Below are 27,353 nucleotides of genomic sequence, written 5' to 3' on the forward strand. Positions count from 1 at the left end.
ATAGTCGTGACAACATAAATAGCAAAAGGCAATTCCAGTACTGTGGTTTTGCTCTGCTGCCCTGTAGGGAAAAAAGTGTCCCTTCTAGTTACCCCGACAACGTCGTCGGAAAGGGTGGGAGGAGTTACGGAAATTACCGATTGTATCGGTGTGTTATGGCATGTGGCTCACAACACAACCTTTCATTTTTACAGGGTGGCTTAAGGCTCCGTAAATAAAGCGACATTGAATACAGAAATAGCTCTCTACTTCAAGTTAATACATATTCCCAGAACCTGTTAATTTGATTACGTCCATTAGATGCAACATGAACGGTTACTGATTGTATTTTTCTGCTAGACAAAGGTACACAATGTCATTCTCCTCAGGAGGGCAAGGATTTGTAGGTGTTTGACATCTCTCCATGGCCCTGAAACAGAAAGGAACCAGGAACAATTTACTGCGTAGCCTGGTCTCAGATCCGTTGTGTGCTTTCCCAGCTCCTTGACACATTCATTGTCACAGCAAACATGAGAACAAAAGCAGAGTGGCTCCCAGGCTACTGGTTTCTCTCTCTCCCTCTCTTTATATTTTTTATTTTATTATGGAGGATTCTGCTGTTTCAGGCAGCTGAAATTAACCTCCCAAATAATCACTTGTTGAGGTACACACAAGTCCACATGCGTGGTCTTTCTTTCAGGGAAGGATGCATGTTGTACACGCGTGTAAGGAAACATAATTTACAGGACTTCCTGTGTAAGCAAACACCTAGAGTACAGAGGGATGTTCCTGGTCAGGAAACATTTAAAAAAAAGACATCCTCCAAAAACATTTTAATACATGTAATTTATTTTTGTCTAATGACATCCTCCTTTCCAGTCTTGGTATGTTTCAACTGCTTAATGCATTTGTTTGTGTGTGTGTGTCTGCAAGTATACACTGAGTGTACAAAACATTAGGAACACCTGCTCTATCCATGACAGACTCAATCCAGATGAAAGCTATGGTCCCTTACATGTGATTGATTGAAATCCAGTATCTATGAAGCCCTTTTTACATCAGCTGATGTCACAAAGTGCTACACAGAAACACAGCCTAAAACCCCAAACAATGCAGTGTATGTGTAGCACTGTTCCACACTCCTCCTTCACATAAACATACTTCTTTCCTTTGGCATGCATTTATTCATTTCAGGATATGGTGGGGATGCAGCACCTGTAGCTCTAGCTTAAAGGACATCCTTCAGTGTCCAGGATCCGCCACATCCTCAGGCTTTCTGCCAGCCAGTTCCTGTTGGCAAGCATAATTTGTACTCATGTCACAATCAGTGTCCTAAAGCAGTCACTACCAATACACCGGCAGTCACAACCAATACACTAGCTGTTTGTTGCCTTTTGTACACCAGAGGGATAGGACTTCAAGGTCCACTGTGTATCATCATGTTGTGATCATGACTGCAGGACCAGTGCAGCAGGGTTCATTTCAGTCTTCAGACTCTTCTCCAGCAGCACCAGGCTCTGCACGGCCAGGTTCCTGCAGTCTGTATCAGGGTCCCCTTCAGCTACGTCTGTCAACAGCACAACAGGTTGGACCATGAGTATCATTATTACGGTAAACAGAGAAATTAACCATAAAGAACAATGAGGCTGTTCAGGCAATAAAACAAGCATGTATTTTTTTTTAATGCAAGGCTTTTTAAAAATGCAACACAGTTGATTCACATTGAAAACCCAAGCATCCATGATTCTGTAACATTTTTAACATTCATGTGTCTTCTGGACTATTGGTAATGTCCTTGGGAGAATTTACATTTCCATTGATGAGTGAATGGCGTCACAGACAGTCTGCACAGGACAGGATATCCTGGATTCCCTCCATTTCCCAGCAATGCTCACCCCAGCTGTGTGTGTGCGCGTGTGTGTGTTCTCAGATTCACACACACACACTGAGCAGCTGCATGAACATCTGGACTGTGCTCTTTTTAACCACATTCTTCAGGTCATCCCTAAAATACACATAACCCAAGGTCAGCCCTGAACGATGTCATCAAAGGCGTGTAAAACTTACAGCGCTAATGTGACAATGGTATGCTTAGGGTCAGAAATACCCCGAAAACAATGCCATTTTCAGTTCATCAACAAAATCATTATATTTGAGAAGTGGGACTGCAGTGTGGCGACAGCAAAGGAGTCGTACTACTTTGAACTGATGTGCGGTGAGCTTTTTAGCGCCAGTGGCAGCTTAAGCATCACCCAAGTGGGTGCTGCCCATTAGTAGGAGTGCGCAAACCTAATCCAGTGTGGATGCAGAGAAGCTGAGGAGGACTGAGGTTGAATGCAAGTTGACACGGCTCGGGCTGGTACACGAGCTAACCAGACCATTATACCAAACCAAATTGTTTTTGTCACATTAGCCGAATACAACAGGTGTAGGTAGACCTTACAGTGATATGCTTACAAGCCATTAACTTCTTGGTGACGAGGCAGTATTTTCACATCCGGATGAAATGCATGACCAAATTCAACTGCCTGCTACTCATCCCCAGAAGATAAGATATGCATATTATTAGTAGACTTGGATAGAAAACACTCTGAAGTTTTCGAAAACTGTTTGAATCATGTCTGTGAGTATAACAGAACCTATTTAGCAGGCAAAACCCAGAGGACAAACCATTCAGATTGTATTTTTAGGTCACTCTTTTCAATGGGTTTTCATTGGGAATCCAGATTTCTATGGGACCTTCTTGCAGTTCCTATCGCTTCCACTGGATGTCAACAGTCTTTAGAAATTGGTTGAGGTTATTCCTTTGTGTAATGAAGAAGTACGGCCATCTTGAACGAGGGTCACTTGAAGTGTACTGTTAGATAGAGGCGCGTAACCAGAAATGTAGCTATAGTTTGTTTTCCTTCTGTATTGAACACAGATCACACCGTCTTCAATTTTATTGATTATTTGATACCTAAAGTTGTATTATAAAAAGTAGTTTGAAATGTTTTGGCAAAGTTTACAGGTAACTTTTGAGATATTTTGTCGTCACGTTGAGCATGTTGGAACCAGTGTTTTTCTGGATCAAACGCCCCAAATAAATGGACATTTTGGATATATATCGACAGAATTAATCGAACAAAAAGGACCATTTGTGATAATTATGGGACATATTGGAGTGCCAACAAAAGAAGCTCAAAGGTAAGGCATGAATTCTATTTTTATTTCTGCGTTTTGTGTCGCCGCTTGCAGGGTTGAAATATGGTTTCTCTCTTTGTTTACGGAGGTGCTATCCACAGATAATAGCATCGTTTGCTTTCGCCGAAAAGCCTTTTTGAAATCTGACATGTTGGCTGGATTCACAGTAGCTTTAATTTGCTATCTTTCATGTGTGATTTAATGAAAGTTTGATTTTTATAGTAATTTATTTGAATTTGGCGCTCTGCATTTTCCCTGGCTTTTGGCCAGGTGGGATGCTAGCGTCCCACATATCCCAGAGAGGTTAACCAACAATGCAGTTACAAAAAAAGTGGAGGAAAAACTAGATGAGTAAAAAATGAAAATAACATAATTAAAGAGCAGCAGTAAAATAACAATAGCGAGGCAATATACAGAGAGTCAACGTGCAGGGGCAAAAAAAGAAAAGTCCCCTTTTCAGGACCCTGTCTTTCAAAGATAATTTATAAAAATCCAAATAACTTCACAGATCTTCATTGTAAAGGGGTTAAACAGTTTCCCATGCTTGTACAATGAACCATAAACAATTAATGAACATGCACCTGTGGAACGGTCGTTAAGACACTAACAGCTTACAGACGGTGGGCAATTAAGGTCACGGTTATGAAAATGTAGGTCACTAAAGAGGCCTTTCCACTGACTCTGAAAAACACCAAAAGAAAGATGCCCAGGGTCCCTGCTCATCTGCGTGAACGTGCCTTAGGCATGCTGCAAGGAGGCATGAGGACTGCAGATGTGGCCAGGGCAATAAATTGCAATGTCTGTACTGTGAGACGCCTAAGACAGAGCTACAGTTAGACAGGACGGACAGCACAGGATCGGTACATCCGAACGTCACACCTGCAGGACAGGTACTGGATGGCAACAACAACTGCCTGAGTTACACCAGGAATGCACAATCCCTCCATCAGTGCTCAGACTGTCCGCAATAGGCTGAGAGAGGCTTAACTGAGGGCTTGTAGGCCTGTTGTAAGGCAGGTCCTCACCAGCAACAACATCATCGCCTATGGGCACAAACCCACCGTCGCTGGAACAGACAGGACTGGCAAAAAGTGCTCTTCACTGACGAGATGCAGTTGTGTCTCACCAGGGGTGATGGTCGGATTTGCATTTACCGTCGAAGGAATGAGGATTACACAGAGGCCAAAACTTTGTGAAACATAAGATAGTTTTTAATGTCCCATTGGTTCCGTAGTTTGTCTATTTTGTTATCCAATGATTGTACATTGACTAATAGTACTGATGTTAGAGGCAGATTACCCACTCATCCTTAAAAGGCACACGACCTCTCCGTCTCTTTCTCATGCGAATCACGGGATTTGGGCCTTGTCGGGTGTCTGAAGTAAATCCTTCGCGTCCAACTCGTTACAGAAAAATTCTTCCAATACGAGATGAGTAATCGATGTCCTGATATCTAGAAGCTCTTTTCGGTCACGAGACAACGGCAGTCACATTATGTACCAAATAACTTACAAATAATGCAAAAAAACACAGTAGAACAATTGGTTAGGAGACCGTAAAACGGCAGCCATCTCCTTCGGCGCCATTATCCAGCGGCCAAGTGAATTTTCAAAGTTGTTTATGTTCTGTGCACTGCAATTCAGCTTTAGCTGCAAAGTACAGCCTACATGTAATCATAATAAACTGCTACTAATGTCAAACTCTACTCCCTGAATTCACTGGGTGAGACAACTCCGTCAAGTATGTTGAGATAAAGTAGTCTGGTCTCTACTGTTGTATATAGTAACATAAGTGATACTTTATTGTTCTGCCCTGTATTCTCACCTGCCAGCCATGCTCTGGTCTCAAACAGCTGATCACTGAGCTCCACCAGCAAACTCTGACTGGGCATGCTCAGAAAGACGGAGCAGACAGCAAATAGGACTCCTCGCCGCACCATCCTATGTTGGAAATACAGAGGTTGGGTAAGCCATAGACCAGTTGGACAAAAGACCTTCCTTCCTACCCACACTCAAACAGTTTCCTATTTATGACGCGTGTATAGATATACTCACTGGTCAACGTGGTAGCGTACGGCCCAGACAAAATCCAACAGAGCTCTGCCCATCTGAGTGGCCACCTGCAAAACACCAGACAACCCATTCAATCACATAGTCAAGTCACAGCAATGGGGATATTTTCTGAGGTGACATTATGCTATGCAGTAGCGAGTAATGGACATGTTTTAGACACCTAACTCAGCCAAATACTAGCCTAGTCAAAGCAAGGGAGACATTTTATGAGTCGACACCAGAAGAAATCAAGTTGTAGCCTACCGGAGCATTGACTGCTAGGTGCATGAGGAGTCCCAGCGTGTGGATCAGTCTCCCCAGAACCAGGTGGTCACCACCCAGCAGGTCAAAGGTCACCTGAGGCCTAGGAGTCAAGGTCAAGGAGAAATGTTAGTATTGGAACAACAATGTTGTTCACTTGCATACAAGAACTCAAATACAATTGTGTAGCACAAAAGGTGTGACACAAATAAACTGTGCTTCAAATGAAGAATACTGTATCACACGCACACACTCTCTCACATTGCCTCACACTCATTTGCTAGGGACCCATACAAATAGTGGGGCAATAAAGTATTTAGTCAGCCACCAATTGTGCAAGTTATCCCAATTAAAAAGATGAGAGGCCTGTCATTTTCATCATAGGTACACTTCAACTATGAGACAAAATTAGAAAAAAAATCCAGAAAATCACATTGTAGGATTTTTAATGACTATTTGCAAATTATGGTGGAAAATAAGTATTTGGTCACCTACAAACAAGCAAGATTTCTGGCTCTCACAGACCTGTAACTTCTTCTTTAAGAGGCTCCTCTGTCCTCCACTCGTTACCTGTATTAATGGCACCTGTTTGAACTTGTTATCAGTATAAAAAGACACCTGTCCACAACCTCAAACAGTCACACTCCAAACTCCATTATGGCCAAAACCAAAGAGCTGTCAAAGGACATCAGAAACCAAATTGTAGACCTGCACCAGGCTGGGAAGACTGAATCTGCAATAGGTAAGCAGCTGGGTTTGAAGAAATCAACTGTGGGAGCAATTATTAGGAAATGGAAGACATACAAGACCACTGATAATCTCCCTTGATCTGGGGCTCCACGCAAGATCTCATCCCATGGGATCAAAATCAAAATGATCACAAGAACGGTGAGCAAAAATCCCAGAACCACACGGGGGGACCTAGTGAATGACCTGCAGAGAGCTGGGACCAAAGTAACAAAGCCTACCATCAGTAACACACTACGCCGCCAGGGACTCAAATCCTGCAGTGCTAGACGTGTCCCCCTGCTTAAGCCAGTACACGTCCAGGCCCGTCTGAAGTTTGCTAGAGAGCATTTGGATGATCCAGAAGAAGATTGGGAGAATGTCATATGGTCAGATGAAACCAAAATATAACTTTTTGGTAAAAACTCAACTCATGGTATTTGGTGGACAACATGGCTGGGTCTTTCAGCATGACAATGATCCCAAACACACCGCCCGGGCAACGAAGGAGTGGCTTCGTAAGAAGCATTTCAAGGTCCTGGAGTGGCCTAGTCAGTCTCCAGATCTCAACCCCATAGAAAATCTTGAGGGAGTAGAAAGTCGGTGTTGCCCAGAAACAGCCCCAAAACATCACTGCTCTAGAGGAGATCTGCATGGAGGAATGGGCCAAAATACCAGCAACAGTGTGTGAAAACCTTGTGAAGACTTACAGAAAACATTTGACCTCTGTCATTGCCAACAAAGGGTATATAACAAAGTATTGAGATAAACTTTTGTTATTGACCAAATACTTATTTTCCACCATAATTTGCAAATAAATTCATAAAAAATCCTACAATGTGATTATCTGGATTTTCTCTTCTCATTTTTTTCCTTCATAGTTGAAGTGTACCTATGATGAAAATTACAGGCCTTTCTCATCTTTTTAAGTGGGAGAACTTGCACAATTGGTGGCTGACTAAATACCTTTTTGCCCCACTGTACATTCCAACACATTACCTGTCATAGTTTCTGAGCAGAGGGAAGAAGAAGTGGCCAGCAACAGGGGCATAACGGTTTGGGGTGGGCTTGGCTGGGGGGTGAGTGACACCCTGAAATGAGGGCAGAACAAAACTCATCTTAACATTGATCAGGAATCAGATTTAGCTACTGTATGGTTAGTCTTAATTCCAGTATTATTTAAAAGGCAAATAAATAACTTTATTGAAACTGTTGTGCAGCCTACCTTACTGAGCCGTTTGGTCTTACTCTGAATCCGCCTCTCCACCACTTGTCGCCAGTGTATGGGGTCATCGCCGGGGTAAAGGGGTGTATTCATGGTAACCCGCTGAATGGCCTTGGATGGACCTCCTTTGTCAGTGACTGGTTGAGACAGCTCCTGCGCAGACATAATGAGGACCTGACACAGGGGAGATAAATACATGGTTATGAAGCCTTTGTAAAAGGCATTCTACATTCACAGAAGATACTAGGGAGGAACCGTGTTCTCTTCACCTCTAAAATATCCAGCCGTTGTCGTATACTGTAATTCATGGAGTAGAACTCTGTGGTCAGATACTCAGTCACCTGTGAATGAAACGGATGAGAATTAAAAAGGACATGGTGTATTTAGCAGTGAATATTGATCATACACACAGACTGTACAAAACATTAGGAACACGTTCCTGATATTGAGCGGCACCCCCTTTTGCCTCAGAACAGCCTCAACTCATAGGTGCATGGACTCTACAAGGTGTCGAAAACGTTCCACAGGGATGCTGTACTCCATTGCTTCCCACAGTTGGCTGTCCAGATGGCTGGATGTCATTTGGGTGGTGGACCATTCTTGATACAAACGGGAAACTGTTGAGTGTGGAAAAACCTTGCAGCGTTGCAGTTCTTGACACACGCCTGGCACCTACTACCATACCCCATTCAAAGCCACATAAATAGTTTGTCTTACCCATTCACCCTCTGAATGGCACACACACAATCCATGTCCCAATTGTCTCAAAAATCATTCTTTAACCTGTCTCCTCCCCTTCATCTACACTGATTGAAGTGGATTTAACAAGTGACATCAATAAGGGATTATAGCTTTGCCTGGATTCATCTGGTCAGTCTGTCATTGAAATAGCAGGTGTTCCTAATGTTTTGTACACTCAGTGTATGAAACTGAACTATAATATAAAAAGGTAGAAGATTAAGGTGAAATATCTTACGGGGACAGAGTCGGTGACAGTGAGGGCCACCATAGCAGCCTGCCTGAGACTCAGGAAACCCACAGTGTTGTACCTGTCCTCCATGTGCAGCAGCACCTTGCTCAGTTCAACACTGACCTGAGGAGCGACAAACATTAAGGGAACGACTATAACAAGGGAACTATATGCTTATCATTTTAATGTAGTAAACAGTGTGTGACCTCTCACCTCTCGAGCTGTAGAAGTGTTCTTCCTCACCAAGCCCTCAATGGCTCTCAGACTGAGATCCACCCTCACTGGGTCCTCAGATGAGAGGAAGGCTGGGGAGAGATGGATGGAAGGATGAACGAACCAATCATTTAACAAGTCAGTAAAATAAAGAGAGCATTGGTAAGCTTAATGGGAAAGGGGGACACCTTGTCAGTTGCACAACTGAATGCATTCAAAAGACACTTGCACATATGAGCAATCTTTTTTACAGGTACATGGTAACAGTTGAATAAAATGAGAAACAAGAAGAAACCTGCACACTGCTCTTTAAAAAAGCTTTCATTCATATTCACATTACAACTTAACATACATAGGCATTTCATCATTAAGACATTCAGGAAATAATGTCTGGAGGGTGAAACTCCCAAAATATTCTATTTTGCTCAGAGTACTATTTATATCTTACCTTCCTCTACGCCACAAAATCTTTTTTTTTAAAGTTAGAAATTTAATGTTTCAGGTCATTAAAATGTTCTGGACTGGATAATCCCTGTTGTTTTTCCTGATTTATCGTTTATGTTCACAAATTCTGTTTGAGAGGACGGGTTTTACATACATAACACAGCCCACAGCCCACATGGACATTTAATCATGTAGATAACCTGGGTGGTGGAGCACGTAATAATGTAATTTATTTGGAACCGTTTTCCTGTCAGTCGGTGGCAGAAATATTCACACTTCATCATATTGTTGCACTGTGCGCAACCTCTGCATTTATAGCTACCATTCGGGAAGAGGCCGTAAAAGAGCCTGGCTGATTTTCTTTTGTGGCTGGCAGCCAGTGAATTCTATGAGTTACATCTGAATGAGTCAACAGGCGTGGCGGACCTGGCACAGCTCCTGGTATATGTCCGTTACATTTATGGGGAGGTCAAGACCAATGCATCGCGTAAATTGCAACCTCTCCTATATACAATAAGTGGTGGATTCTTAAATTTCGCTGGCAAAGCTCGGTCCGATGATAAAACATGCCAGAGTTTCTCGACAGCATCTCCCACTTTTCGCAAGTGCAAAGTATATGTGGTGGTGAACACGACAGTGTTCTTTAGTTCTAGTGGGTATTTTTGTAGCAGTTCATCTCGTGTTTTCACACATTGTGTATAGCCTCGTCGTAGAAACACATTGTGCATCTCCGCTGCTTTGTCTAGATAGTCCTCTGTAGAGTGGCATATACGGCACAGTCTGAAAAACTGGCTTCTTGGAAGTTTGAATGCATTCAAACGACACGTGTCTTCCCAATTTTCCCCAAATCATCTGAATCAGAGAGGTGCGGAGGGCTGCCTTAATCGATGCCCAGGCGCATTTGTTGTTGGGCATTAACTACATTGCTCAATGGCAGAACAGCAGATCTTTCCACCCCTGCCAGCTCAAGGATTCGAACCAGCAACCTTTCGGTTACTGGCACAACGCTCTTAACCGCGAGGCTACCTACCCCCATCTCTGCTTACTTGTCAAGCATAACTTTTTGTGGAAGGCACGACGCTGCGTGCAAACCCCCCTGCATAGTCACCGTCGTCGTACAGTATATCGAGTTTCCTTGTAGGCCTATTTGGCGGGGAAACTGAAGCAAGCTGTAGCCCATTGCCTGTTTCTATTTGAGTCCGTCAAAAAATGTGAAACTGTGTCTATTCGGATCGCGTAGAAGGCCGACATTTGACGGTTTCAAATAAGAAAATACTATTGACACTTTTTTTTTTTTTTTTTTAATTGAGAGACTAGCTTCAAGTTCTTTACTGACAATCATTTTCACTGGCCTATCTGGGTGATGTTTTTTCTCGCCTGAATGATCTGAATCTAGGATTACAGGGACTCTACACAACTATAATGTGCGGGACAAAATTGAGGCTATGATTAAGAAGTTGGAGCTCTTCTCTGTCTGCATTAACAAGGACAACACACAGGTCTTTACATCATTGTATTATTTTTTTGTGTGCAAATGAACTCAAGCTTACGGACGATGTCAAATGTGATATAGCAAAGCACCTGAGTGAGCTGGGTGCGCAATTACGCAAGTACTTTCCCGAAACGGACGACACAAACAACTGGATTCGTTCTCGCTTTCATTCCCTGCCTCCAGTCCACTTACCGATATCTGAACAAGACAGCCTCATCGAAATTGCAACAAGCAGTTCTGTGAAAATGTAATTTAATCAGAAGCCTGCCAGATCTCTGGATTGGGCTGTGCTCAGAGTATCCTGCCTTGGCAAATCGCACTGTTAAGACACAGCAACCACGTACCTATGTGAGAGTGGATTTTCAGCCCTCACTAGCATGAAAACTAAATAAAGGGACAGACTGTGTGTGGAAAATGAAAGACAGACTCTCCAAAACAACATTAGAGTTATGTGCATCCTTTCAAGCACACCATTAACCTGTGGTGAATTTTCGATGAACAAATAAAGTTATATATGTAAGATGGCTAAATAAAAGAGCAAAATTATTGATTTATTATTATATTATTATTTGTGCCCTGGTCATATAAGAGCTATTTGTCACTTCCCACGAGCCAGGTTGTGACAAAAACTCACTCATTCTTATGTTTAATAAATGTATTGAATAGTGTGTGTGGCAGGCTTACAATGATGGCAAAAAAAACAACATTTCAGAGTGCGCTGATCATGGTGCTAGAGGGGGTACGCAGCTGGAGGTTATATGTTAAGGGGTATAGGAATATATATTTTTAAAGTTTGGGAACCACTGGCCTAGGCTATCCTACACAATTGCGCACAGCAGCCTAGACTCAGTGTCCAATTCGACACACAGAAACATGAAAACATTCATGCTTTCTCTGTTCAATCTTGTAGACATGGCTGTAAATCCAGCAGAAAATAGCAGATAATCAACATAAATGAAGGGGTATTGGATTGGATCCAACTGACTTCACTGGTGCAATGAACAAGACATCAAAATATTCTGGACATTCTTACAAACACTGTTTTTCCGCACAGGCTGGTTTTTCATGGCATGCTATAGGCCGTTTGTCACTTGACTGTCATTCAGAAAAACATTTCCTGGATCAGCTGATGATGGTCAACAATATCACTAGGCCTAACTAAACAATTGGATACCAAATGTGCACCCAACAAGTAGGTCTATTAGCCTACGCATAGCCTATTGAAGAATCGCGCAAGTTAGGCGATGGCCTATAATGGGTCTCCTATTCAGATGATAACATTCACCCCTAGCCTACTGGTTAATCAGCTCACAGTCATCTGGACACTCTCCGACGTGCAGTAGAGTAATATTTCCCTCTTTTCATATCTAAAAAATGCAACTCGTAGACTTTACACAGGCTACTGGTACCGATCACTATAGCCTAATACTTATTACAAGGTTGAAATAAAATGTATTTATATGCGCACATTTTTAGTAATTAATTAATGCGTTCGTAGGCTTATTGATGACATTTTTCAAGTTATTCCCCACAAACTTGTTTTATTTATTTAGTCTAAAATGAAGGCAACAATCTTATATAATATTCTGCCCATATAAACAAACGTAATTTTAGAGCATAAATTAACCTAATATGATAGGTTTAAATGAGTTAACCCACGGAAGACATATGAAAGCCTTCACAAGTTTCTCCACGGAGCCCTCAATGCAACGCGTTCCCCAGCCAGTTGCGCACACGTGGGCGAGGACGAAAGACAAAGGAGTTCGCTTCCGCTGCAGCTTTTGCTGTAAAATACAACACGTTGCTTCATCCATCTCCCACCCATGGAGAGACCTATATACTGTATCTTACCCTCCAGACAGTCTCGGAGGTAGCGAGGTGGGGCAGCTTGGCTCATCTCCTGGTCAGCTGACATGTCATAGGGGGTGAGCTCATCATCACTGGTTCAAACACACATAGGACAGGGTCATAGAGCCTAATCGATACAAAACTACAAAACCATGCCTTCTTAACTGTCCATGGGAAGATTGTAGTGATTTTAATTAAATATAAAACTCCAGTCTCAGACAGGATTATGTTAATACATGTAGTGTATAACAAGAGCTATTACAGAGTGTTATGGGTTTGATTATGATAATACTATCTCTTACCTATCCAGCTCTGAGTCTGGGTCAGCTCCTGATTTCTGAGCCACGGAAGCAGCCTGGGATGGTACTGCCTGAGAGGGTACAGTCTTCCCTTTGACGTCTTGAGGAAGATCCAATCTGTCATCAAGCAGCTCTGTTTCATCCTCAGACAGTGGAGTCATCAGTGAGAGCAGCTCCTCGGTCTCCTCATCATGCTCATACTGAGCGGGAGAAACACAACAAATTAACACACACCCTTTCCGGATTCCTACATAACAAGACAGACATAGCCTATCTCCTTTCTTTAAAGTGCACTGATCTGAACAGTAAATAGGAGAAAGCATTATGGTATTTGTTTTCACCCGTTCAGTTCTTTCAGGTCAGTATGAGCAGAGAAAAGAAAAATAGGGACAGTGAGCCACTTCAGACTATAGAGATGCACCCAAAGCCTTGGGAAAGGTGCCATACAATACTGTACTTCGAATTTGAGTTTGGCTCCATTGACATCCATGCGGGAGCTGAGACACTCCCCCACCACCATGCCCATGCGCCTCACACGGACTACACTGCTGTCAAGGTGGCTCTGCATCCCTCCCAACATGCACTGCAGCAGCTCTGACAGGGAGGAAGAAGAAAGGACAACAGGGTCGTGTTTGATTGGGCAGGGAAAAAAATTATATTAAATGCCCAAATGAACATAACCCAGAGACAGACAGGACAGAAAGTAGTGTGAACACCTCTGCCCGTGTTACATAATACTGTGGCATAGTTGTCGGAGTGTTACCCGAGCGTAGCTCCTGTAGCTCTGCATCACTCAGTAGTCCCACACACAGCAGCAGAGCACGGCTCACATAGAGCTGCTGCTCCAGAGGGGTGTGTCTGACTGCACTGGGGTTAGCCCAGGCCTGGCACAGCGACCGCAGCACCTGGATACAGTCAATAACATGATCATAAATACCAATATATCATAACAACACAAGTCTTATAACGTTGTACACTCACCTGTATAAGTAGTGGCCTTCTCTCCCTGTCTTGAGCCAGGTAGCCTAGAAGAATGCTCAACACACGAGTCTGGGAGAAAGTAAGTTAAACACTTCAGCTATAACAGAAGCTTTTTCAATTTCCAAAAATGATAGATTGACTAGACTCACCATGAGTTCACCGTCTCACCTCATATTTGTATTGAAGCAGCAGCAGTTTATGGGTGATGACAAACTGGGCCTTTTTGTTCTTCAACACCAGGTTCCCCATGATCCTGGACAGAGCATCAGGTCTAGGGGAAAAATAACACTTACATTACGAGAGAAAGGGGTAAATGCGGTGCAGTAAAAAGTATGTTTTTGACACCTTTTGATAACTTCTAGCTATCTCCCACCTGTTGGTGGGAGACATCCCTCACCTGTTGACAGCCTGCACCATCCCAGTGAGCACGCTCTCCAGCCAGCGCTCTGGGACATTCTCCAGCAGCTTCCAGCACACCCTTTGCCACACCATGTCTGAAAGCGTGCAGGAGGAGAGGTGAGGGGCCAGCACCCCAAATACTAACCCTGCAGAGAGAAGCACACAATTATGTAACATTTCTGATGATACAATGGGAAAGTGTTACAGTTGACAATCATCAATGCAGGAGGAACACAGCCTTGCCTTACCACTGTGTCCCTGAACACAGGCCTTCCCCAGTGCCTGGGCCACAAAAGTCAGAGAGCAGTCTTTTCTATCTGGGAACAACAGTGTATTGACAATGAGTTACACACATAATAAAATACATTTCCAATAAGACAGTTAAAGTTAAAACAGCCATAAATAGGCCCATAATCAGAAAGTACTGTCTTATATTAAAAAAGTACTATCTTCTGCATTATGTAAAGTAGACATAAACTGATGGATGGGCACACAAACCTCTCAGAGCCTGACAGGTTCTCTCGAGCACAGTGAGCATTTCTCTGGCCAATAGGGGGTAGTACTGCTGGGGGAGGAAGATGGTCTTGTTGTGGTGGTGCAGCTGGTTGGCAGTCAGGTCAGGCAGAGCCACCAGGCGGCTCAGCAGGGTCTCTCTGAGCTGGGGAGAGTCGGAGGGACCCGTCCCCTGACAGCGGGTCCACAGTAGGACTGTCAGACGACCACTCTGAAGGAACCGCTCTAGGATGCTGACTAAACGGTCCAGACCTGCACTGGGGCTGCTGGAGATAGATGATCACACACATTCATGCACACCAAAACACACACACAAACAAAGAGAATCAGTCAGAGAAATGTACAAGATGTGTATATCATTACCACACAGGTCACCGGCAGCAAAGACACAGTTATTCACAGTATCAAGTAGCCCATTATATTGACTATCAATGCATTGTAATGCATCAATGTCAATTTCCCTTCCTGTCTCGCTGTCGCATAGAATGTGTAAACAGCCAAGATGCTCTGTTTAGACATTAACAGTCCTCACTTATGGTTTTGGAAACCTTTGGAAATGTAATATCATCGAGTAACCTTTCAAAAGTTTGGGGTCACTTAGAAATTGAATTGTTTTTGAAAGAAAAATCGATTTTTTTGGCCATTAAAATAGATTAGAAATACAGTGTAGACATTGTTAATGTTGTAAAAGACTGTTGTAGCTGGAAACGGTTGATTATTTATGAAATATCTACATAGGCATACAGAGGCCCATTATCAGCAACCATCACACCTGTGTTCCAATGGCACATTGTGTTAGCTAATCCAAGTTGATCATGGACATAGTTTTAACAAATCCCACACCGCCATATTTCCATGTAACAGCAACTTTCCAGCTTGTTTACGGAACAGAGGCAACCGCCTGTTCTTATTAGTTATCCAGTATCTCTGAACGCCTTTGTGTAACGGAAGAAGACAGAAAAGGGTAACTGGAAAATACTGTCAGCTGCAACCTGTTTAGAAGGTGTACAGTGCGTATATATTTTATATTTGTACAATTATTTCTCGATGATATTAAAAGTTAACTTCCAATGGATTCCAAAACCGACTTGCACTATTAACGTTTAGACATATAGTGTTGGGATTGTTGTATACATTGGCCGCGCTGTGGTCCATGGTTCAAATGAGTATGGCCCTTTGGATTCTATAAGACTAAGTATCCACTTTTAACATCTTCAAACATTTTTCTCACCTCATTGAGCTGATACCATCCATCAGCACTAACAGAGTCTGGTCTGGAGGACCTCGGAGGAACAAACCATCCCACAATTCAGTGCACTGGGCAACGGTAAGAAGCTGGAGCCAATCAGCATTGATGTTACTGATGAGAAACTGTAGGGTCCAGGTGTAGTGGGCTCGACTGAACTCTGCTCGCTGAGCTGATGTAATTGTACTCTGAGGCCCATCGTCCAAGTAACTGGTTAGTGTGTGTAGAGTTTTGGCCACATCTTCCTTCTCTTTGGAGGTAGTGAGAGTTCGGACGCATTGGCCCACTGAGAGTCGAACTTCAACATCTGGGGTTAGTGACTGCATCATTCTCCAGCACCTGTTGGAGACAAGATTAGTTTATATAGTTCGTGTTCTACCAATACTTTCAAATCACTGCTAGCTAGCTTCCTACCTATGTAACGTTACATAAGAAATGCATAAATCTGTTAACAATGAGATTTTATTTAGCTGGCTAACTACTGACAGCCTGATCCCTTAATTGCTATTATTGGACCAATTAACAACAGACGTCAATAGAAGAGGTCCTTTCTTGGGATACTGATTATTAAAGACTATTAGGCACTCACCTGAATGTTTAGCTAACTAGCCAGTAGCCACCATTAGCCAGAATAACAGGTTGTATTCCCACATCTCTGGCCTACTCACCGGGTGATAAACGACACATTTGAAACGGTTTCACGCTGTGAATTAAATTAATTGGACAAATACTGCAGCCCAAAACAAACTAAGGTTCAAACTGCTTTAAAAACAACCTATATTCTTCTAGCTAGTCTTAGCTACTTTTTCACAATACCAAATAAAAAAACGCCTGCTGCGCAAAATGAGTGCGCTAACAAAAAATGTCCGTACTGGATAAAAGTACGCAATATGTATCAAGAAAAGTTCCGTGTGAGGACTTTTGAGTTACATTCAACAGGCCAACATGTTTGTATCAAGTCAGACTTTTTAATGAGACTTTTATTTTATTCTGAGTGAACCTGAATTGAAAACATTGCATAAACATACCAGTGTAAGTAAAATCAGTATTCAACATCCAGAGGTAGGCGGCTACATTCCACAATATAAAAATTAAACGATAACATTGAACTGATCATATAAAACTCAATATTGTACTAAATATGTTTTATTGTACAAGCCTCTCCTAGACCTATCAGACAAAGTGGTCAAACTGGCCAAGAGGAATATGGCTGCTGTACAGCTGTGCTAGGAATGATCCTTCACTCCAGTATCTCTCCTCCTCAGAACTGTTGAATGATGCCAGAATATCCTCCATCTCCTCCTTCCAAAGCACATCCATCCTCGGGTTCATTTCCATGAACCGTTGGGCTGTTAACCGCACACTGCCCAAGCCTATTCCAACCACAGGGACCACTGGTATACCTGACACCATCATGGCTACCATCAGAGGACACACAGGCCCTATCTGTTCCAACACCCGCTTGTCATAGGTGGGGGTTTGTGGTACCTTTATCGGTAGTGGCAACCATGGAGCCCCCTTATACTGCATGGTATGGTAGTGATCTCCATGGGAGAGGGGATAATTGTAGAAGTTTCCATACTGTTGCTCAGTATGAGAGGATGGTGTATAGCCAGTATAGCTAGGAGGTTGCTGTTCCCAGGGGGCAGAGGCTTGTTGTGGGCTCTGGTAGTACATGTCCATAGCCAGCAGGTGGTTATGATGGGTTGGAGATGAAGGGCTCCAGTATTGATAAAGCTGAGAGTGGAAAAAGGCAGGGACCTTGCTGGAGAGGTTCTGGGGATGGACAAGATCTTCATGGGACAGCGGAGTTGGGTATAGAGGGGGAAAGGCTTCCTCTGCATAGAATGGGTGACACAAGAGAGAGCTAGGTCAAACTATTGTATTAGACAGTTGTTTTTCATCCAAAACATAGACATATAATATTCATTACCTGAAGATTATACTGGGCACATGTTTGAATGCCTGCACAATTTACAAAGAAACTTACCATTTGAGTTCTCCCTTGTCACATAGAGGGACATTCTTTTTTTAATTTGGTCAAATAAAACACTGGATTTGCAGCAAAATTATGTGAGAAAATAAATTATTGGGAGAATCCTCCAATGAGCAGCAATCCTGGAAATATAATGGTCTATTTCACAAAAACTATTGGTCAAGACACTTCAAAGGATACTGCATTCTTTCTCCATGGAAACCACATCCTTACCATGGTTACGAGATTCCAGTGTCTTCTTTATTATGTAGGTTTTCATTTTTTTATTTGATTAAAACAACAACAATACAAAGACAATACAAATGGCTGATCCCATCAGTGGGTGCTCCGGTCAGTAGGTGCGCTCGTATGCCTTGATATATGCTGCATCTACAGTCACGGCCAAAAGATTTGAGAATGACACAAATATTAATTTCCATAAAGTTTGCTGCTTGAGTGTCTTTAGATATTTTTGTCAGGAATACTGAAGTATAATTACAAGCATTTCATAAGTGTCAAAGACTTTTATTGACAATTACATGAAGTTGATGCAAAGAGTCAATATTTGCAGTGTTGAGCCTTTTTTTCAAGACCTCTGCAATCCACCCTGGCATGCTGTCAATTAACTTCTGGGCCACATCCTGACTGATGGCAGCCCATTCTTGCATAACCAATGCTTGGAGTTTGTCAGAATTTGTGGGTTTTTGTTCGTCCACCCGCCTCTTGAGGATTGACCACACGTTCTCAATGGGATTAAGGTCTGGGGAGTTTCCTGGCCATGAACCCAAAATATCGATGTTTTGTTCCCCGAGCCACTTAGTTATCACTTTTGCCTTATGGCAAGGTGCTCCATCATGCTGGAAAATGCATTGTTCATCACCAAATAGTTCCTGGATGGTTGGGAGAAGTTGCTCACGGAGGATGTGTTGGTACCATTCTTTATTCATGGCTGTGTTCTTAGGCAAAACTGTGACTGAGCCCTTGGCTAAGAAGCAACCCCACACATGAATGGTCTCAGGATGTTTTACTGTTGGCATGACACAGGACTGATGGTAGCGCTCACCTTGTCTTCTACGGACAAGCATTTTTCCGGATGCCCCAAACAATCGGAAAGGGAATTCATCAGAGACAATGACTTTACCCCAGTCCTCAGCAGTCCAATCCCTGTACCCTTTGCAGAATATCAGTCTGTCCCTGATGTTTTTCCTGGAGAGAAGTGGCTTCTTTGCTGCCCTTCTTGACACCAGGCCATCCTCCAAAAGTCTTCGCCTCACTGTGCGTGCAGATGCACTCACAACTGCCTGCTGCCATTCCTGAGCAAGCTCTGTACTGGTGGTGCCCCGATCCCGCAGCTGAATCAATTTAAGGAGACGGACGCGATCTTACTGGCAGCAATATCCTTTTCTGTGAAGCCCTTTTTTGCGCAAAGCAATGATGACGGCACGTGTTTCCTTGCAGGTACCCATGATTGACAGAGGAAGAACAATGATTCCAAGTACCTCCCTCCTTTTGAAGCTTCCAGTCTGTTATTCAAACTCAATCAGCATGACAGAGTGATCTCCAGCCTTGTGCTCGTCAACACTCACACCTGTGTTAACGAGAGAATCACTGACATGATGTCAACAGGTCCTTTTGTGGCAGGGCTGAAATGTACTGGAAATGATTTTTGGGGATTCAGTTCATTTGCATGGCAGAGGGACTGCAATTAATTGCAATTCATCTGATCACTCTTCATAACATTCTGGAGTATATGCAAATTGCCATCATACAACCTGAGACAGCAGACTTTGTGAAAATTAATATTTGTGTCATTCTCAAAACTTTTGGCCACGACTATAGTAAATGGAAATGTGATGAGCAATATTATACAAAATATCAAGATCATCAAACAAAATATAATTGTATTATTTGATTTATTTTCTTACTTCACTGTTTTCTTTGACCTTTTTACAATGACTTGAAATTATAATTCCCCAATATCAATAAGCAGGGGCGCAACTTTGGTTTTAGAAGAGAGGGGGACATGATATATAATATATATTTTTATCCAGTCAGATAAACACTCCACACAGATTACCTGAATCGTGGCCCTAAAGCACACTGTTGTCTCTTTTTGTATCACATTCCAATTTTAAAACGGGGCGGCCCCCCTACAGTGAAAGTTGCGCCCCTGATAACAAGGATTGCATCTTTCAGGGAATATTCAATGAAAAATATATAGCAGTAAACAATACTGTTATAATAATTTACACATTATCCTTCAGAGTAAGAATAAACTTCAGTTGTATAATTTTTGTTTCTACAATATTCTATTTTTATAATTTAACAAACTGACAGTCACATATGGTCAGTGCTTTCCCAGGGCTCATCATCAGGTTAGTAAGAGGCAAAAGTATGAATGACAGAGGCACAGTGTTAAGACTATCAGGCCAGATCTTCAGGGTTTAGCAATGACAATTGGGATTAGCAATGACAATGAATAACTTTTTTGTTTATGTTTTCAAATTACAGCGAGTGAGTGTGTGAGCTGATAGTTAAAATGGTCAGAAGTAAAACCTAATTCTTTGGTCAGTTTGAAAAATGCGAGGGTTAAAAAGAAATTGGAACTTGTTTAAAGTGCATAAGAGAATCCCATTGAATCAAGTTTAACCACGCAAAACATAATGCCTGGACAGGACTCAGTCTAATCAGTCAGCTAGCAATTATGCAAAGTGTAACAACTAGCTGTCTGAACTAGACAGTCTGAAATAAAGAAGGAAACAAAGAATAATAGCAAAAAAAGGAGGTAATCTTGCTATTGTATCCAGGAAACATAGGGTACAGTATGTGGGAAGATATGTCTTACGGTTTCCTCCTAGTAATGCACCACTGGGCTGCTGGGTACTGTAGTAGTAAATGATTGCCTGAAGCCTCATTGAGCCTCATTACTGCTGGGGAAAGCCATCAATTACACTCAAAGGCAGAATGACTTGAACCAATTAGACAGTTGCATTGGTTTATGATTGACATAATGTGTGGTTCAGCCCTTAGTGGGCTGGCTTTGTGAGGCCTCACTACCTGTCCCCAGGCAACAGGCGTAGTGCAACTCTACTGACTTCCATATGATATGGATGGGTAAACCTAAAGATCAGTTTAAAAGATTCAGAAAGTGATATACAGAAGAGATCTGTAGTTCTGTACAGTGCCGTTCTCGGCTGGGGAGATAAGAGTTAGCATGTGTCACTGATAACTACAATGACCTTTAAGAGGTCACTGTCTGCAACGTCAGCATTACAGTGGATCACACTTCAGTGGGGCTGAAGTGGAATGACCTCACCATATAAAAAGCCATTTTGAATTGATCAGACCAGAATGAATGAAACACGTCAGTGTTGCCAATTCAATGGGTGCTCAACACAACACTTTTGAAATGTACTGTGTGCTACCTTGAGTACAAGACAACAATTTCAATCTAAATATTTTTCTCAATTCAACTATTTCTCCCCACGAGTAGCATTCAACTATTAAATCCATTAAATACCAGAATCCCTTGTGAATCCAGAAATGCCAAAACTATTTACAAACGTTTCCCTAAAAAACAACTTGTATTAGAGAGAAACAACGGAAAAGAATCATTAACAAAGAGTGTGAAGTAATGTGAAATGTGGAATAAATGTATGAATGGGATTCACAGATGGGAGAAAATTATGTGTACATGCTACATGCTGGAGTGGCATACACAAGACATACCCATGAGGGAGGATCATATTATTTCTTAGCAGAAGACCAAAAAATATTTTTTTCCCCTCAGCTATAAAAATACCTAGAATCTACAAGGTTAGAAAAAAACTTTACATATACAAGTTATTTACATCCAAAGGCCATTTTTCACGGTGCGCTGAAAATAAGGAGAAGAGCGTGGTGACAGAGCAAGACTTTTATAGATGCAAGGTGGAGGAGGCTGCATTTGTCTTTAGTATAGCTGCGTGGTTGATACAGAATGCTACAAGTTGTCTGCAGTTCGAGCAGTTAAGAGACAGCAACAATATTATCCTTCAATATGTCAAGTATCTCAACTGTGTCAGAGAGTGCATTGGTGAATAGGCAGCACTGATGATGTGTATCAATAGCCTGCCATTTTCATTACCTCTTGCTTATTTTCAGAAATGTGGTTAAACGTTCAAGAGATTCAGATTGGGGCTTAGTCAACTGAGGCTCTTACGGTAAAGAAGAGAGTTTTGTCCGTTTGTTGACGTCCGATTGTGGCGTCTGTCCATCGCTCCCCACTGTTCTTCACAACGTTATTGCTTCATCGATGTGTTAAACATTTTCTACTCCTTTAAATCAAAAAGCTGCGGGAGAGTTACAAGATCTAACCTCTGAAACTCTCCGGTAGCCACAAGCAACAAGTCCGTTTTCAAATAATTTCAGCATTCTTAAGTAATTCATGTTATCTTAAAGCAAAAGATATCTTCAAATTCCGATTACATTCCTTAACAATAAACTTTTTACATTTTATTTTTTTACAAACAATACTTTTTGTCTTAGGTACAACCGATTCCATTCCTTCAATAAAACATTACAAATATATTCAGCTTTTTTATCAACATGTCAAATATATTCAGCTTTTTTATCAACATGTCAAATATATTCAGCTTTTTTATCAACATGTCAAATATATTCAGCTTTTATATCAACATTTCATGGAAAGTAAGTTATAGGTAACAAGCAGACCAGACATGTACTTCCCAATTGATAAGATGGCTCCCTTTTTGCTTTCACTCAGCTTGAGTCCACTAAGGATCAGTTGGGTCAGTCACATGCCAAATAACTACACTTCCCAGTGCAGTCAGCTCAAATACAAAAATACAAACTAGTCAGAGCAACATTTTCTCTCAATTTGATTTAGTGTCCAAGTTACACCATCCAATTATTTCATGTCAGTATGAGCATCATTTAGTACAGTATCTATATATGTATTTGTCCGTTTTTAACTACCCCAAAGTTACATTAGAGGGAGTGATGTGATGGGTTAGTGTTCTCTTATTGGAGTATTTAGCCCACCTGACTCCCTAGGACTCTGTTTCATTGTAAAACCGGTCTTACCTGGGTTGCCTTAACTCACACTGAGAAGAAAATCCAAGTCAAATCAGGATAAACACGGTTAATGTAGTAGGCGGCACCACAAGACTGTATTCAAGAGAGCAGCCAGGGTCGACTTAATTTGACCTCGTCTCCTGACCAGTGCTTCATACTGTTTAAATGTGGTTTAAACACAGTTCAGTCTAATACAGGAGAAACAGGACAAAACGTCCCATGAGTTCATTCATTTACTGATCTCACGATGGTATCGGCTGATATGTAGTTGAAGGACATGTTTTAGAATCATGTTAGCATTGAGGCTCATAAGATCTAATTGTCTAAAATATGTTTAAGGGGACAGCAACAAGTTAACTAGCTCTTCCATGCAGTCCAACTCACGAAAGAGTTCCCGCATAGAAAACACATTCGCACACACAAGGGAAACTCAGGTCCCTCTACCCAAATTCAGGGAAGTCATCATAACCAAATCCTACTGTATTCAGGGGGAACAGACAAGCACACAAAGCAAAGCTCAAATGCCAGGGACGTTAAAACCACGTACCTTATTTTCTCAGATAACAGCCACAAAGAGTGACAATTTTATTTTCCATTAAAATCTTCTTTAAGGGTAATTGGGGTGTTTCTTCCCACCTAAAATAGCTATACATATACAGTACATATATACACAGTACATATATACACAGCTGAAGTCGGAAGTTTACACACGCTTAGGTTGGAGTCATTAAAACACATTTTTCAACCACAACAAATTTCTTGTTAAAATACTATAGTTTTGGCAAGTCGGTTAGGACATCTACTTTTGTGCATGACACAAGTAATTGTTCCAACAACTGTTTACAGACAGATTATTTCACTGTATCACAATTCCAGTGGGTCAGAAGTTTACATACATGAAGTTGACTGTGCCTTTAAACAGCTTGGAAAATTCCAGAAAATTATGCCATGGCTTTAGAAGCTTCTGATAGGCTAATTGACATCATTTAAATAAATTGGAGGTGTACCTGTGGATGTATTTCAAGGCCTATCTTCAAACTCAGTGCCTCTTTGCTTGACATCATGGGAAATCCAAAAATAAATCAGCTAAGATCTCAGAAAATAAAATGTAGCCCTCGACAAGTATGGTTCGTCCTTGGGAGCAATTTCCAAACGCCTGAAGGTACCACATTCATCTGTACAAACAATAGTACACAATGGGACACCATGGGACCACGCAGCCGTCACACCGCTCAGGAAGGAGATGCGTTCCGTCTCCTAGAGATGAATGTACTTTGGTGCGAAACGTGCAAATCAATCTCAGAACAACATCAAAGGACCTTGTGAAGATGCTTGAGGAAACAGATACAAAAGTATCTGTATCCACAGTAAAACGAGTCCTATATCGGCATAACCTGAAATTCCGCTCAGCAAGGAAGAAGCCACTGCTCCAAAACCGCAATAGAAAAGCCAGACTACGGTTTGCAACTGCACATGGGGACAAAGATCATACCTTTTGGAGAAATGTCTTCTGGTCTGATGAAACAAAAATATAACTGTTTGGCCATAATGACCATAGTTATGTTTGGAGCAAAAAGGGGGAGGCTTGCAAGCCGAAGAACACCATCCCAACCGTGAAGCACAGTTGTAGCAGGGTGGCAGCATCATGTTATGGGAGTGCTTTGCTGCATGAGGGACTGGTGCACTTCACAAAATAGATGGCATCATGAGGAAGGAACATTATGTGGATATATTGAAGCAACATCTTCCAGTATGCTTGGGGTCTTCCAAATGGACATGGACCCCAAGCATACTTCCAAAATTGTGGCAAAATGCCTTAAGGACAACAAAGTCACGGTATTGGAGTGGCCATCACAAAGCCCTTACCTCAATCCTATAGAAAATGTACCCAAATTATTGTGGGAGGCTTGTGGAAGGCTACCCGAAACGTTTGACCCAAGTTAAACAATTTAAACGCAATGCAATCAAATAGTAATTGAGTGTATGTAAACTTCTGACCCACTGGGAATGTGAAGAAAGAAATAAAATTAAAATAAATTATTCTCTCTACTATTATTCTGACATTTCAAATTCTTAAAATTAAGTGGTGATCCTAACTGACCTAAGACAGGGAATTTTTACTAGGATTAAATGTCAGGAATTATGAAAAACTGAGTTTAAATGTATTGGCTAAGGTGTATGTAAACTTCCGACTTCAACTGTGTGTATATATATATATATATATATGTGTGTACACACACACACACACACACACACACACACACACACACACACACACACACACACACACACACACACACACACACACACACACACACACACTACAAGTCAAAAGTTTGGACACACCTACTCATTCCAGTGTTTTTTTTTATTTTTTACTATTTTCTACTTTGTAGAAGAATAGTGCAGTCATGAACAAAATGGAATAATGTAGTAACCAAAAAAGTGTTAAAGAAATCAAAATTGATTTGAGATTCTTCAAAGTAGCCACCCATTTCCTTGATGACAGCTTTGCACACTCTTAGCATTCTCTCAACCAGCTTCATGAGGTAGTCACCTGGAATACATTTCAATTAACAGGTGTGCCATGTTAAAAGTTAATTTGTGGAATTGATTTCCTTCTGAATGCGTTTGAGCCAATCGGATGCGTTGTGACAAGGTAGGGGTAGTATACAGAAGATAGCCCTATTTGGCAAAAGACCAAGTCCATATTATGGCAAGAACAGCTCAAATAAGCAAAGAGAAATGACAGTCCATCATTACTTTAGGACATGAAGATCAGTCAATCCGGAACATCTGAAGAACTCTGAAGGTTTCTTCAACTGCAGTCGCAAAAGCCTTTACGGGCTATGATGTAACTGGCATTTTTTATTTAATCTTCATTTAACTAGGGAATTCGGTTAAGAAAAAAACTCTTATTTTACAAAGACGGCCTACCCCGGCCAAACCCTCCCCTAACCCGGGCGATGCTGGGCCAATTGTGCACCGCCCTATGGGACCCCTGAGATCGAACCAGGGTCTGTAGTGACGCCTCTAGCACTGAGATGCAGTGCCTTAGACCACTGTGCCACTCGGGAAATTAGACCGGTGAAAATCTGTCATTTGGTCTGATGAGTCCAAATTGGAGATTTTTGGTTCCAACCGCTGTGTCTTTGTGAGATGCAGAGTAGGTGAACGGATGATCTCCAGATGTGTGGTTCCCACCGTGAAGCATGGAGGAGGTGTTTAGAATTTAGAATTTTAGGCACACTTAACCAGCATGGGTACCACAGCATTCTCCAGCGATACGCCATCCCTTCAGGTTTGCGCTTAGTGGGACTATCATTTGTTTTTCAACAGGACAATAACCCAACACACCTCTAGGCTGTGTAAGTGCTATTTGAGAAAGAAGAGTGATGGAGTGCTGCATCAGATGACCTGGCCTCAATCACCTAACCTCAAACCAATTGAGATGGTTTGGGATGAGTTGGACCGCAGAGTGAAGGAAAAGCAGCCAACAAGTGCTCAGCATATGCGGGTACTCCTTCAACACTGTTGGAAAAGCATTGCTCATGAAGGTGGTTGAGAGAATGCCAAGTGTGTGCACAGCAGTCATCAAGGCCGAATCTAAAATCAAAAATATATTTCGATTTGTTTAACACTTCTTTTTTTTACATACAACATGATTCCATTTGTGTGATTTCATAGTTTTGAAAAACCCTTGAATGAGTAGGTGTGTCCAAACTTTTGACTGGTACTGTATATTTGTGGTCAGTCCCAGCAGTCAGTCTTTAAGTGTTTAGCCAGTCTCTCCCAGTATGGCAGTCCAGTGAGGCGGAGAGACCGCCAGGCTACCCTGTTCCAAAATGGCCATCTCTAGTACTTGACCTCCAGCATGGAGGGGTTGGACTCCATGATGGCAACAATGATGCGGTCGATGTAGTCCTGTAGTCGGAAGTTGACGTCCTCCTGCTTGCGGATAGCTTCCATCAACTGCAAACAACACAACAGATTAAATGTTTAGAAGGATAGTGACTTATATGAACTTTTCATTTGCATTGAACAATTATTTAAGAAGTTAAAATAGGACACAACAAGATATGCAATACAGATTTCAGCTATCTGCATTTAAGATTCAGAATTTTGATGGGGGATGCATCAAAGTTGCAAGAAATGCATTTTATTTCAATGCGGCAGGTAGCCTAGTGGTTAGAACATTGGACTATTAACCAAAAGGTTGCAAGATCAAATCCCCGGCAAAACTGTAACTCGGCCACTCAGGAGCATTCACAGCTTTATTGGTAAGCAACTCCAGTGTACATTTAGCCCTGTGTTTTAGGTTATTGTCCGGCAGAAAGGTGGATTAATCTCCAGACAGCTGGAAAGTGCACAGAAACAGGTTTTCCTCTAGGATTTTGCCTCTGCTTAGCTCCATTAAGTTCATTTTTTTATCCTGAAAAACTCCCCAGTCCTTAACGATTACAAGCAAACCC

General features: G+C 41.9%; 2 protein-coding genes across 6 annotated transcripts in view; both read right to left on the reverse strand.

The window, feature by feature from the left end:
* Positions 1 to 806: 806 nt before the first annotated feature.
* On the reverse strand, positions 807 to 16,692 carry LOC118357569 (telomere length regulation protein TEL2 homolog). 4 transcript variants are annotated; one of them, XR_004820322.2, is made up of 21 exons: positions 16,420 to 16,692; positions 15,816 to 16,169; positions 14,570 to 14,850; positions 14,320 to 14,388; positions 14,070 to 14,217; positions 13,841 to 13,943; positions 13,673 to 13,741; positions 13,455 to 13,596; positions 13,149 to 13,285; positions 12,695 to 12,891; positions 12,396 to 12,484; positions 8,609 to 8,700; positions 8,402 to 8,518; positions 7,695 to 7,766; positions 7,426 to 7,599; positions 7,200 to 7,291; positions 5,478 to 5,577; positions 5,217 to 5,281; positions 4,987 to 5,102; positions 1,875 to 1,984; positions 1,408 to 1,546 (listed from the first exon to the last, which is right to left on the reverse strand). XR_004820322.2 is itself a non-coding variant. In XM_035734815.2 (20 exons), the coding sequence occupies exons 2-20, from the start codon at positions 16,157 to 16,159 to the stop codon at positions 1,428 to 1,430; spliced, it is 2,526 nt and encodes an 841-aa protein (XP_035590708.1). In that variant the 5' UTR covers positions 16,160 to 16,169; positions 16,499 to 16,692; the 3' UTR covers positions 807 to 1,427. The 4 variants fall into 4 exon arrangements, 2 of the variants coding, with proteins under 2 accessions (XP_035590708.1, XP_035590707.1); XR_004820321.2 differs by having other exon boundaries at positions 1,409 to 1,546; positions 1,789 to 1,984; XM_035734815.2 differs by lacking the exon at positions 1,875 to 1,984 and having other exon boundaries at positions 807 to 1,546; positions 16,499 to 16,692.
* Positions 16,693 to 22,277: 5,585 nt separating this feature from the next.
* LOC118357570 (rab11 family-interacting protein 3-like) overlaps positions 22,278 to 27,353 on the reverse strand; it is a 99,894-nt gene continuing 94,818 nt past the window's right edge. For both annotated transcript variants that reach the window (XM_035734817.2, XM_035734816.2), the window contains one exon: positions 22,278 to 26,853. In XM_035734817.2, coding sequence (XP_035590710.1) covers positions 26,737 to 26,853 — 117 coding nt within the window. In that variant the 3' untranslated portion in view covers positions 22,278 to 26,736. The remainder of the gene's footprint in view (positions 26,854 to 27,353) is intronic.

Source organism: Oncorhynchus keta, chromosome 24, assembly GCF_023373465.1.
Source record: "Oncorhynchus keta strain PuntledgeMale-10-30-2019 chromosome 24, Oket_V2, whole genome shotgun sequence".
NCBI classification, from domain to species: Eukaryota; Metazoa; Chordata; class Actinopteri; order Salmoniformes; family Salmonidae; genus Oncorhynchus; species Oncorhynchus keta.